Source organism: Nannospalax galili, unplaced genomic scaffold, assembly GCF_000622305.1.
Source record: "Nannospalax galili isolate Female #2095 unplaced genomic scaffold, S.galili_v1.0 scaffold1417, whole genome shotgun sequence".
NCBI lineage: Eukaryota > Metazoa > Chordata > Mammalia > Rodentia > Spalacidae > Nannospalax > Nannospalax galili.
This window is the reverse complement of record NW_008340126.1, coordinates 77,270-89,391: the sequence shown is the minus strand read 5'-3', so window position 1 is coordinate 89,391 and position 12,122 is coordinate 77,270. Positions and strand designations below refer to the sequence as shown.

The window sequence follows — 12,122 nt, the reverse complement described above, 5'->3', positions numbered from 1 at the left end:
TTAGAAAGTTCATTCCCCTGCCTATATCTTAGAGGGCATTACTTGTTTTCTTCTAGCACTTTCAGAATTTCAGGGTTTATATTGAGGTCTTTGATCCATTTATAGTTGAATTTTATGGAGGGTGAAAGATACTGGTCCAATTCATTCTTCTATAGGTGGAGGTCCAGTTTTGTCAGCACCATTTGTTGAAGATGCTGTCTTTCCTCCATATGTGTTCTTGGTAATTTTCTCAAAAAAAGCATGCAGATGAAATTGAATGTACTCATGTTTGGGTCTTCTATTGTGTTCCGTTGATCTATGTGTCTGTTTTCTGCGAGTACCATGCTGTTTTTATGACTATAGCTCTGCAATATGATCTGAGATCTGATATGGTCATCTCCCCTGCATTGTTCTTTTTGCCCAAGATTGCTATGGCTCCCCAGGGTCTTTTTTGATTCCATATGAATTTTGGATCATTTTTTGCCAACTCTGTGAAGAATTTCATGGGTATATTGATTGGCATTTCACTGAATCTATAGATTGCTTTTGGTAAGATGGTCATTTTCATAATACTAATTTTATCAACCCATGGGCATAGTAGGCCTTTCCATCTCGTAATGTCATCCTCTCTTTCTTTACATATTTAAAATTATTATTTTAGAGATCTTTAATGTCTTTCGTTAGGTTTATTACTAAATATATATTTTTGAGGTTATTGTTAATGGGAGCGTTTCCTTGAATGCTTTTTCTGATTGATTGTATATTGGTATATAGAAATACTACTGATATTTGTAAGTTGATTTTATAACATGCCACTTTACTGAAACTATTAATCATTTCTAACAGTTTTTTTGTGGAATTTTTGGGATCTGTTATGTATAATATCATATCACCTTTAAGTAGTGATAATGACCTTTTCTTTTCCAATTCCTACTATTTAATTTCCATCTTTTGTCTTACTGCTCTCACAAAAGTTTCAAGTATTTATTGAAAAGGAGTGGAGCTAGTGAACATTTTTGTCTAGTTCCTGCTTTTAATGAGAATGCTTCCAGTTTTGTCTGTTTAGAATGATGTTGGCTATAAGTTTGTTGTATATAGCTGTAATTATATTGAGGTATGTTCCCTCCAGAACTTCTGAGACTTTCAGCATGAATGCAAGTTGAAACTTTGTCAAAGGCCTTTTCTGTGTCTATTTAGATGACCATGTGATGTTGTCTTCAAGTCAATTTATATGTTTTATTATATTTATTAACTTGCATATATTGAATCATTCCCACATTTCTGTGGAGGATGATCTTTTTGATATGTGTCTGTACATGGTTTGTGAGTATTTAGTTGAGTGTCTTTGCATCTATGTTCATTAAGGATACAGGTTCATAGTTTTCTTTTTGGTTGTGTCTTTACTTGGTTTTGGTATTAGAGTGATACTGGCTTCATAGAAGAATTTGGAAGTTCTCACTCTGTTCCTATCTTTTTGAATAATTTAAGCAATATTGGTTGTAGATCTTCCTTGAATGTCCTGTAAAATTCTGCTGTGAATCCATTTGTGCCTGGGATGTTTTCAGTCTGGAGGTTTTATATTACTGTACCAATTACCTTATTTGTTTTGGGTCTGTTTAAGCTATTGATCTCTTCTTGTTTTTAACTTTGTTGGTGTCTATGGCTTTGCAAATTCATATGTTTCTCTTAGATTTTTCCAATTTAATGGAATACAGATTTTGAAAGCTTTCCTGTACAATGTTCTGGATATTTTTCATGTCTGTTGTGATATTTCTCCTTTTGTCTCTGATTTTGTTAATTTTGATTTGTTTGTTCTTTCTTTTGGTTACCTGGGATAAGTGTCTATCTTGTTTAATTTTCCAAAAATCAGGTCAGATTATTTTTTAATTGTTTTCTTTGTTTCTATTTCATTAATTTCTGCTCTGATTTTTGTCATTTCTTCTCATCTGCTAGGTTTTATTTTGTAATATTTTATTTATTATTTTTACTTTCTGTGGATGACTGTATTCCCACGTTTGTAAGTACACCTGTGTTATGTAATGCCCATGGAGGTCAGAAGAGGGTATCAAATCCCCTGGAATTGTAGTTATGATTAGCCACCCTGTAGGTGCTGGCAGGAAAATCCTGGTCTGCAAGAGCAGCCTGTGCTCTTAATGGCTGAGCCATCTCCAGCCCCTTGTGTTTCTTCTTAAATGTTATTTTTGCTGGGCATGGTGGCACACACCTTTAATCCCAGCATTTGGGAAGCAGAAAGAGGCAGGTGGATCTCTGTGAGTTCAAGGCCAGCCTGGTCTCCATAGTGTGTATCAGGACATCTGGGGTTACAGAGAGACCCTGTCTCAAAAAAGACCAAAAAAAAAGTTATTTCAGTGATGTTCCAGCTTCACACTTGTTGGCAAAATTTCCGTAAGAGAATCTCTTATCACAACATCATCAAATGCTGATAATCATTGCTTCCACTGAATTTTTCATGGAAAAAATTTCAAAGCTACACATTCAATTTTTCATCTTCTACAACACATTATCAAAATTGTTAGGAGATCTGGACCACCATGACCAGAAGTGTTACACACAGCACACAGTTCTGACAGAATAAACACCAAGGAGATTTTTTCCTGTTGTTTTTTGTTTTTGTTTTTTCTTTTTTTTTTTTATATTAGAAAATAGTTTTGCTAAAAGACATCTAAAATATTCAGGATACTTCAAATCCACGACTGAGACTCTAAATTTCCATTTATTGTGCTGTGTGTCATGGGATGTAAAATTAAACCCCTCTGCAGAATCTTATACTGACACCCAAAACAGTCATAGGATCCCATGATTCAATATCCTACTTTTTTCTAGTTGTACCCCACAATAAACAGCAAATGATTTCACCTCTTGAGAAAAGCATGTACATTCAAAATTTGAGACTTTATCTCTTTAAAAAGGCTTATAGAGCTACTAAAATCCTTGCATTTCCAAAATAGCTGATAAAAAATTCCTCTGGATTGCACAGGAAGGGCAGCAGGGGAGACAGAGCGACCAGATGTGATCAGCCGGACTTGCCGAAGCTGGGCTCTCCTCCTTCCCCGACTCTCGGTTTTCTGCACACAGGTCTTTACTTTCTGGGTTGGTCACTTCAGCCTGCTTCCCTTTGCTCCCCTCTTCCCTTTTCTCTGCACGTTTTTGTCCGAAAATGTATCCTTTCCTTTTTTTGGCTTGGTTTCCACTTCTTCAGGAGCGGATTCCATCCTTGAACTCCTCCTTGGCCTGACTCTGAACTGACCTTTCTCTTGCGCATCCTCGAGGTAATGCTAAGGGCCATTGGAGTTGTGCTTCCCTCCACCCCCAACTACAGCGACCTGCTACAGGATGATGAGAGGACCAGAGGGAGCTCAAATTTTAACATTGTATATGAAGACTAGGCTGTTATGGCTAATGTAAATTTATACACCATGATTCTGGGTCCACAAGTATATATCAGCTTTGGGTTTGTGTAGGACACAAGTGTATGTGAGGTTGGGTTTGTGTCCACAAGTATATATCAGCTTTGCATCCACGTGAACTCTTCCTGATGTCTCTGATCCTCCATGTCTATGATTGAGCATACAACAAACATCTGACTCATGTATTTTTCAATATTCAATCAAATGACATACATGAATGAGGTAACATGCACACTGTTGAGGATAAAACAGGTGTTCAATCGATATCTGCTTCTTGCCATATAATAAAACAATAAAATATGATCCCTTAAAAATGTTTTACATGTATGTTTAGGTATTTTTTTCTTCTTTTTAAATTGAATTTGTGTGTATTTAATGGAGAACATCTTAACGTTATAGCCCCTTATCTATTGGCTGGGACACACCCATAGCACCCCCACTGGAATTCATAAATTCTGTCATTTGTGTTAAGGCCTATCATGTCAAATTAATGTGCTCAGACATCCCCCAGTTCAAGTTCATCCACTGAGTTCTAGTCAGCCTATCTAGAGTCCCTCCCTTTAAGAATATCAGCTGGTCACACCCAGCAGTAATCAGCTGCCAATACTTCTTTGACTAAGATTGGGACGACTGTGCTGGGTTTTTGTCTGCTTACGTTTGCATGGGTAAATGCTGACACCATTGCTGTAAGTTCATATGAGAAAGGTCCCAGGAGCCTGTAGGACTCTATTTGCATATGGTCATGCACCTCCTCCCTGGCTCTTGCAATCTTTCCATTCCACCTTCTGCAAAGCAATGTCCCTGAACCCTGGGTGGAATGAGTTTAATAAAGCAGCCCCGTCCAAGGACTCAGTCTACACACTCGTATTCCCACATTTTGTCCATTTTTGACCTTTACTGTTCCTGGCTCTTTGCTGCATGAGGGAGTTTCATTGATGAGAACTGAGAGATGCACTAGTGTTCCTTTACCCCTTGTTCTATGTCCTGTGACCCTTAGGTTACATTTATGCATAAGTATTTAGTAAACCCTTTCCAGACTGTTGAGTATTTACATAAAGTATGATAAACTGTAATTTTTGTTAATTTTTGAAACAAGCACAAATGCACTTACCATGCACATCTTATGAAGCTCTATGTTTTACACAGCTTAGGAGGCCACAGATCTTTTTTAAATAACTCATATTTTCCTAAGCCTGAGGAAAGCTTTCTTAGAATGTTTTGTTGAGGGGAAAATGCTTCTGTACTGTATGTTAAAAAAGAAAACTTTCTGGAATCTGGAATTTCTAATGAATAAAGGCCTAATGCAAATATAAGCATCCTCTCTGAAATGAATATCCTCTGCTCTTCACAGGGGATTGGTCCCAAGACCCACTGCAGATGCCAAAATACATGATGTTTGAAAATCTTAGATAAAGCATATAACGTGTATCTCTTCCTCAAAACTTTATAATGTTACCCTTAATATGTTTATTTTTGAAAATTGTGTTATTACATGTTTCTTATATTTTTACAAATAAATATGGTATTATGATGAAATGTGATGAAAATATTTGCCATGGGGTTATTGTAGTAGAAACTACAGGCCGTACAGAAACAATGAAAGAAATGTGCTTTACCTTATCACATTGCATAAGTACATGAATTTAATTGTCAGTGTATGAAAAATAAAATTCCAGAAGTACTTTTAAAGATTTTGACATCTGTTGTTTAATATATACTAAAATTTTAACCATTAGTAACTTCATAAATATCAACATTGTTTTTGCAAAGTTAAATCATTATCCAGGTTTTTAATAAATGTGCCAATTAGCATGCTCATCACTTTCTCTCTCGTCAATTCTAGACAACAGTAATTGTGCACTAAGATTCTAATGCACTCACATGGAAGCTAAAATACAGATTCCACTTGAAATACTGTGTGAATATGTGCTGTATGAGGCTCTAAACACCATTTAGTTTAAAGCATTTGAAAGGCTACCATTTGTAAGGAAGTTATCGAATTTATTTGGTGAATTTCAGCATATGTTCTCATAATAGAAAATATTTGTGATGAATTTTCAGTAATTTTGTTAAATTACCATAAGGGGAAAAATTCTCTGCTATTTAGAAAATTGTTTTCAAATGGTATGTCCAGATTTCTCCTCTTCTAAATGAATGATGGCAAATAAAATATATTAAAAAATACTGTTTGAAATGTGAAAGATGAGAAGTCTTATTACATATATGCATGCAATACTCTGTGTTTGAATACCAGATCTCAGAATTTGATAACATCTGATCTAAAAGCTGATCCTTGTTTGTCTCATATGTAAGATGGTCAAACCTTGGGAGTTGGAAGGAAGAAAGCAGATAAAGTTCATTCCCTGCAGTCTGTTCTCAGACATGAGTATGGATGTTCATGTATCATCTTCCCACTCTTCTATATTTCTGATGGAACTTATAATTCCTATTTAAAACACAGCTAGTCCATAAGAAATGGAGTCAATCTCTTTTAGGGGTCATTAGATTTCAAAAAATCATAAGAACTAACTGAAGGACTTGAAATTACATATCAGTGATATAAAATTAATTTAGTAGAAGACTTCTAAAAGTCTGCAAGAAAAAACCTTTCATAGTTTTTTTTTTAATGTGAATTAAAGGCAGACATTTCTGAAAATGGGGATGACATAAATCCATTCTTTGTGAAAACTTCCATCAGGAAGGAAAGAAATTTTCATAAGTACCTACCTGGTGGGGTTTTTGTTGTTGATGTAGAGAATGAGACAGAAAACCAACATGGATTAACATGAAACAAACAATATGGAAATCTTTGTGTTTCCCACACGACTTTTTTCTCCACGCTCTCTTCCCACTATTAAACTGGGGATATACGAATCCTGCCTGTAATCATTGGGCCAGACTATCTTTTGTTTTCTTACATGAGGCGAAAACACTTTACTTTTGCTTGCTTTAAATTTTCTTTTTTTTCAGTTTAATTCACAGACCTCCAATTACTGAGCTTAAGAGAATTAAGGAAAATATATGTGAACTCATATGCATTCCTGTGTGTGCATGCAGGTTAGTGAAATTACTGTTAATAACTTCTTACCCATGTCCTTGTTATTAACGCTAGTTGAATACCTTGAGCTACTCCCCCAATGACCCTTCAGAAAAGGCATGCAACTAGGAGGGCAACTAGTTGGGAAGCAGCAGAAAACACCTATTGTAAGGAAAAGGGAAAGAGAGGGCAACAGTGGTATGATAAAAAATATATACACGCTTAAAAATGTCACAATGAAAATCTTTATATTATTGCTATATGCCCACAAAACATCAAAGTTTTCAAAGCCTAAATGACTGTTCATTGCAAATAAGCTGCTTTCAAAATATTTTCCTTCCCCTTTCTCCAAGTACTATAGGTATTGAACCATGTCTCAGTCTACAGAATGATCCTTAAAGATCTCTGCTTGAAAATTCATGCTCACTGAGCAAATATTTTTCTCCTAATCATTCTTTTCATGGCTTCTTTGGCTTCCCTGTTTTTCAAACTGTATATCAAAAGATTCAGTATGGGCAGCAAAAGGGTATAAAACACAGACATGATTTTGGCTACATCTTGTGGGTAGCTGGAGCTGGTTCCCAGGTAAGTAAATATCACTGTTCCATAGAAGAGGGTTACTACAGTGAGGTGGGAGGTACATGTGGATAAAGCTTTATACTTGCTCCGGGTGGAATTTTTTTTCAGGACAGCGATAAGAATCCCCAGATAGGAGCTAACTACTATCAGAAAAGTAGTCACAGATGTAGCCCCAGAGAGGACAACAAACAAAGTCTCACTGTGCTGGGTGTCCGAGCATGAAAGTTGAAAGAGCAATGGGATGTCACAGAAATAATGGTTAATGACGTTGGGGCCACAGAAGGTCAGGCTGAGCAGGCTGCTCAGGTGGGTAAGTGAGTTGGCACAGCCCAGCAGGTAAGAAGCAGCCACTAGGGAGATGCAGAATGTGGGGGTCATGAGACCTTTGTAGTGCAGTGGGCGGCAGACGGCAATGTAGCGATCATAGGCCATTGAAGCCAGGAGGAAGCATTCTGCAGTCAGGAACATGTTGACAAAGGAATACTGCAGAAGGCAGCTGGGTTGGGAGATGGCTTTCTGTCCCGCCAAGTAGTTTGTCAGCATTTTGGGAATAAAGACTGATGAATAGCAGAAATCCAAGAAGGCTAAGTGGCTAAGGAAAAAGTATTTGGGCGAATGAAGTTGAGCAGTAGTCAAAATTACTGCGATAATCCACAAGTTGCCTGCTACAGTAATGACATAAATGATCAGGAAAAGCACAAAGAGCAGGGTACTCAGCACAGGGTCATCAGTCAGTCCCAGGAGGACGAATTCTGTTATCACACTGACGTTTTTGTTAGCCATTGGTGTTGCTCCGTATGTGGGACCTGCAGGGAGCAAGAAGAAATTGTAGTGGCCACAGAGAACAGCTTGGGGTTACAAATTCACTCTTAATGGAAACCTTCATTATTCCACCAAAGCTGACCCTATGTTGGTGAATTCTTTGGTCTTTGATTTCTTATTTCTACTTTTTCCTCGTTAAATTTCATTGTATGCATATTTTTATATAATCTGTTTCAAGTTGTTTCTGGAAAAAATGTGTTGAAAATTGCCTCTCTTTGGAATAATAAAAATATTCTAAAATGAAAAAAAAAGAATTGCATCGTTCTCATCATCTACAATAACAGTCTGGATTAAATTCAAATCTGCCAAGTATGAAGAATTAGTTTAACAAAACTTTGTCCTTGGGTCTGATCAAGCAAATTAAATTATCATAGGATTTGTAGAGATAGTGTAATTCTCTTGGAAAGTCAAAGCAAAAATAATTTTTGGATAAAGAGTTCAGGAAATGGGACTTGTATAACAGAATATTCTAGATTCCTGAATGCAAGAGAATGTCATACAGGATAACATCTATTAAGAAAGAACAAAAGCAAACAAGCAAAAAGTCTCTCAATAATACCAAATAGACTTTTAAGGCACCTAGGAAAGATATTCTCTGTCATAGATAAGTTAAACAGTAAAACACAAATAAGACTATATCTATATGCATGCTTATAAATATATAACACATCTAATTTAATTTATACACTATAAAAGAAAATGACAGGTGTTCTGGAATCTAAAACAAGACCAAAATATCTCAATAACATTATTTTTTTCCTTTGTTGTGTTTTTTTTTTTTTGAGATAAAGTCTCCCTGTAGTTCCAGCTGGCATAGAACTTGCTGTGTAGACGAAGCTGGCTTCAATCTCCCAGAGATCTGCTGGCCTCTTCCTCTCCCCTGAGCACTATACCTGGCTCAACTTGCTTATCTTTTTTTAAACTAACTTGTTCCACAAAGGCATTCATCGCAGAAATCCGCAGCTGTTATCACAGCCTCTGATTTACTGTAGCACTACTTGGTCAGTTGTTTGTATTAGCTTAAATCATAATGTTGTTGATTGTTTCATTTTAAATTTTAATTCCTAAAGTCAATGGCACAAATGTATTTTAAGGGACAGTGTATATTGTTACTGCAATTTGATAACTTATATATATATCTAACTTATGGATAAAAAAGTTAGATCATTAAAATTTATTTTAAGATATGTAACTGTCAAATACAAATACATAACTGTCATTTTCTGATTTCCTAGATATTCAGAGAATATGTGTTTAAATAATGGTTATGGTAAATTCTCTTTACTGCAGGGTTCTTTTTAGAATTCATAGTATGCCAATATGCAGAGTTTTTAGCAAGAGAAAGAGTATATTTCACCTTAACTTATCAAGGAGCCTCATTTTAGCTGAATATTTATGAATATGATATTCTATAAGAGTAGACCACATCATCTGAAAATAAAATTACCGTAATAATTATAGCATAAAGAGTGATAAAGACATGGGCTTAGAGTTCTACCCAGTTATTAAATAAAAAATAAACATTGCAAATTAGTATAGATTTTCTTGCATTTTACTCAAACCAAATGTTATTTAAAAGATTAAGTGGTTTTACTAAGAGCAATCTGTAATTTCATAACAAATTATTAAAGACATCTATAAACATTCCTGAAGTTGTGAAAATTACAAAAAACTTCCTAACATAATGTAAGGCAGTCCAAATATTTATTGCCCATTCAATTCAGACAAAAAATAAAGCCCCTGCATTGAGTTGCTTCCCAAATGGCTTTTGCAATAAGCTAGTTGAAAAAATAATTTTTGTTTTAGTATTGTTTATGTAATTTTTCCCTGATTGACTTTCATTTTAAGCAAACTGAATTTATGATATTTACTACATCTTTTTATTTTAACTTCAGTGATTTCATTTCTGGTATTTTAATTTACATAATCCCAAATTTGGTCTGAACCATCTTTCCTGTTCTAATTTTCTTTTGTTTAAAATAAATTCTAAGATAATATATTAACATTTCATTCTAATATTAGGCTCTGGTGGAGTCAAGACTATTTCTCCTTTATCTTATTTAGCAAACTTCAAGAGTTTGTTGTGATCAGTGTTCAATATGAACAGATTTCTTCAAGTAAATTGCCTTCCTCTACTTAGAAAAAAAAAAATCAAAGCGCCAAATGATTAAAACGGTTCCATGGTGACACAAAGAGCAAGGGGCACTGTCTCCAGGAAGGCTTTGACTGTGCCATTGGCCTGACTCCATTTTAGTGATATGAATGACCAGAATGGATTGAACATGAGACTCTTTTTGACTTTATCTCTACATGTGTTGTCCTTTGCTCAGTTTGGAAATCAGGAGACTTGTTAATAAACCCTGTGGTACAGCGCACAAACAGTAGAGTTACCTGATGTTGAGAAGCAGCTTTGGCCCTGTCTCTCAAATTCCTCAGATTGTGTTTATATTTGGCTTTGGGCCTTTGGAGGATAGACTCTCTAGTGCATTGTGAACACTGGGATTCATTAAAGAAGCTAGAGTTAGAGAGTATGGAGAGGAGGGCTGAGTAAGAACAAAACACATTGTATGAAATTCTGGAATCAGTTTTTGTTTAAAAAAGCTAAGAATGGCTCTGAGAAAGTGAAGGCCCCAGCACTCTTCCCAAAGGGATGCAATCCAATTACATAGCCTTTCCTTAATTTTAGAGGAATATTTATTGTAGTTATTCTTGTCTTACCCATATAAAGCTCTCTGAGGGAAAATAAAACTTAAAATTAATTTTCTTCTGGGTTGAAATTATAAATTAGTTATTATAGTATATGTACATATTATACATGTTATATACAATATTATTAATATTCCTAAATTATATTTAGTTGGTCCTATAATTCAATTACTATGTCATGATTGGTAATAATTATAGCAATACATATAGTTCAATGTGAAATAATACAAAAATTTGGATGGCATTTAATGTGAAGTATGCATGTATTGATAGGCTGCTGGATGAACTTTCTTATTTAGATGGTTTTCTAATATTAGTAATATGACAAGTTAGGGCAGTAAGATTTGCTCCTGGTTCGACAAATTTGCCACACTGAAATGTTGGCTAGTCATATAACTAAAGAATAGATTAAAAAATTCTAAAGTGTGTGTTAAATGCAGAATAAAATGGTAGGTTAAATGTTATTAATAGGAAGGTAATGAGGATAATTAAGCCACTAATATAGATCATATGAACCTAAACCAGGAAGCATATGTTCAGTAAAGTGGTAGTAAAATTTTTTAATGGCTTTGACCTGAAAGAAAAATGAAAACATCCTAACATATGGTGAATATTACAATGAGTTTTGTGAAAATGAAAATTTTTCCTCTTGAAAAGAAAGGTGAAGCAAGATTCTAATTAGAACAATTTGTATTTATTAAGTGTTTTCTATGTCTGAGACACTTACTGACAGGATTGCTAATCATCACACAACATTATTTCCATAAATACTATGATTTGTATGATTCACATTAAAAGTTGCCCTGAATAATTAGGGAAATTGTCCAAATTTCCACACAGAAAATACCAGATGTGGGTGAGAATCCTAGAAAAGAAAAAGAAACAACAACAAAAAAAACCCTCAGAACACATAAGCTTTCTAGGAATGAAGAATGACCAACTTGTTTCCTTCCTTGGGCCCCAGGGGCACTGCTTCTGGACCTGGCCCCGCCCTGGCCTCTCTCTGCTTCCCTGGACCTGCACCACTGGCTAACTCTCCTGGCTTGCTCTCCTGCCCTCAGGCCTCTCGTGGGGTAAGTCTATTGCACAGCCCTCCACGCCTTGACTCCCCCAGCCATGTTCACACTTCCATCTCCCCCGCTGTTCTCTACTCCTAGCTTGGGCCCTGTGCCATTCCTAGTCTTGGGGCCCCAGACGCCTGGGGAGCCAGTGCTGTTTCCTGATCCTTTTCACCAAGACAGGCTTGGTGCCTTCCTTGGGTCCCAGGAGCACTGCTTCTGGACATGGCCCTGCCCTCACCTCACTCTGCTTCCCTGGACCTGCACCACCGGCTAACTCTCCTAGCCTGCTCTCCTACCCTCAGGCCTCTCTTGGGATAACTCTATCGCAGAGCCCTCCACGCCTTGACTCCCCCGGCCTCATTCACCCTTCCATCACCCCCGCTGTTCTCTACTCCTAGTTTGGGCCCTGCGCCATTCCTAGTCTTGGGTCCCCAGACACCTGGGGAACCAATACTGCTTCCTAATCTTTTTCATCCAGACCAACTTAGTGCCTTCCTTGGGCCCCAGGAG

General features: G+C 36.3%; 1 protein-coding gene across 1 annotated transcript; it reads right to left on the bottom strand.

Annotated features, from left to right (window-relative positions):
- Positions 1 to 6,867: 6,867 nt before the first annotated feature.
- On the bottom strand, positions 6,868 to 7,806 carry LOC103735743 (olfactory receptor 1052-like). Its single transcript, XM_008835125.1, has one exon. The coding sequence runs from the start codon at positions 7,804 to 7,806 to the stop codon at positions 6,868 to 6,870; it is 939 nt and encodes a 312-aa protein (XP_008833347.1).
- Between the last annotated feature and the right edge of the window lie 4,316 nt (positions 7,807 to 12,122).

Bases quoted from the DNA above. Each gene is read 5' to 3' on its own strand.
- LOC103735743 (XM_008835125.1), bottom strand. From the start codon at position 7,806: ATGGCTAACAAAAACGTCAGTGTGATAACAGAATTCGTCCTCCTGGGA.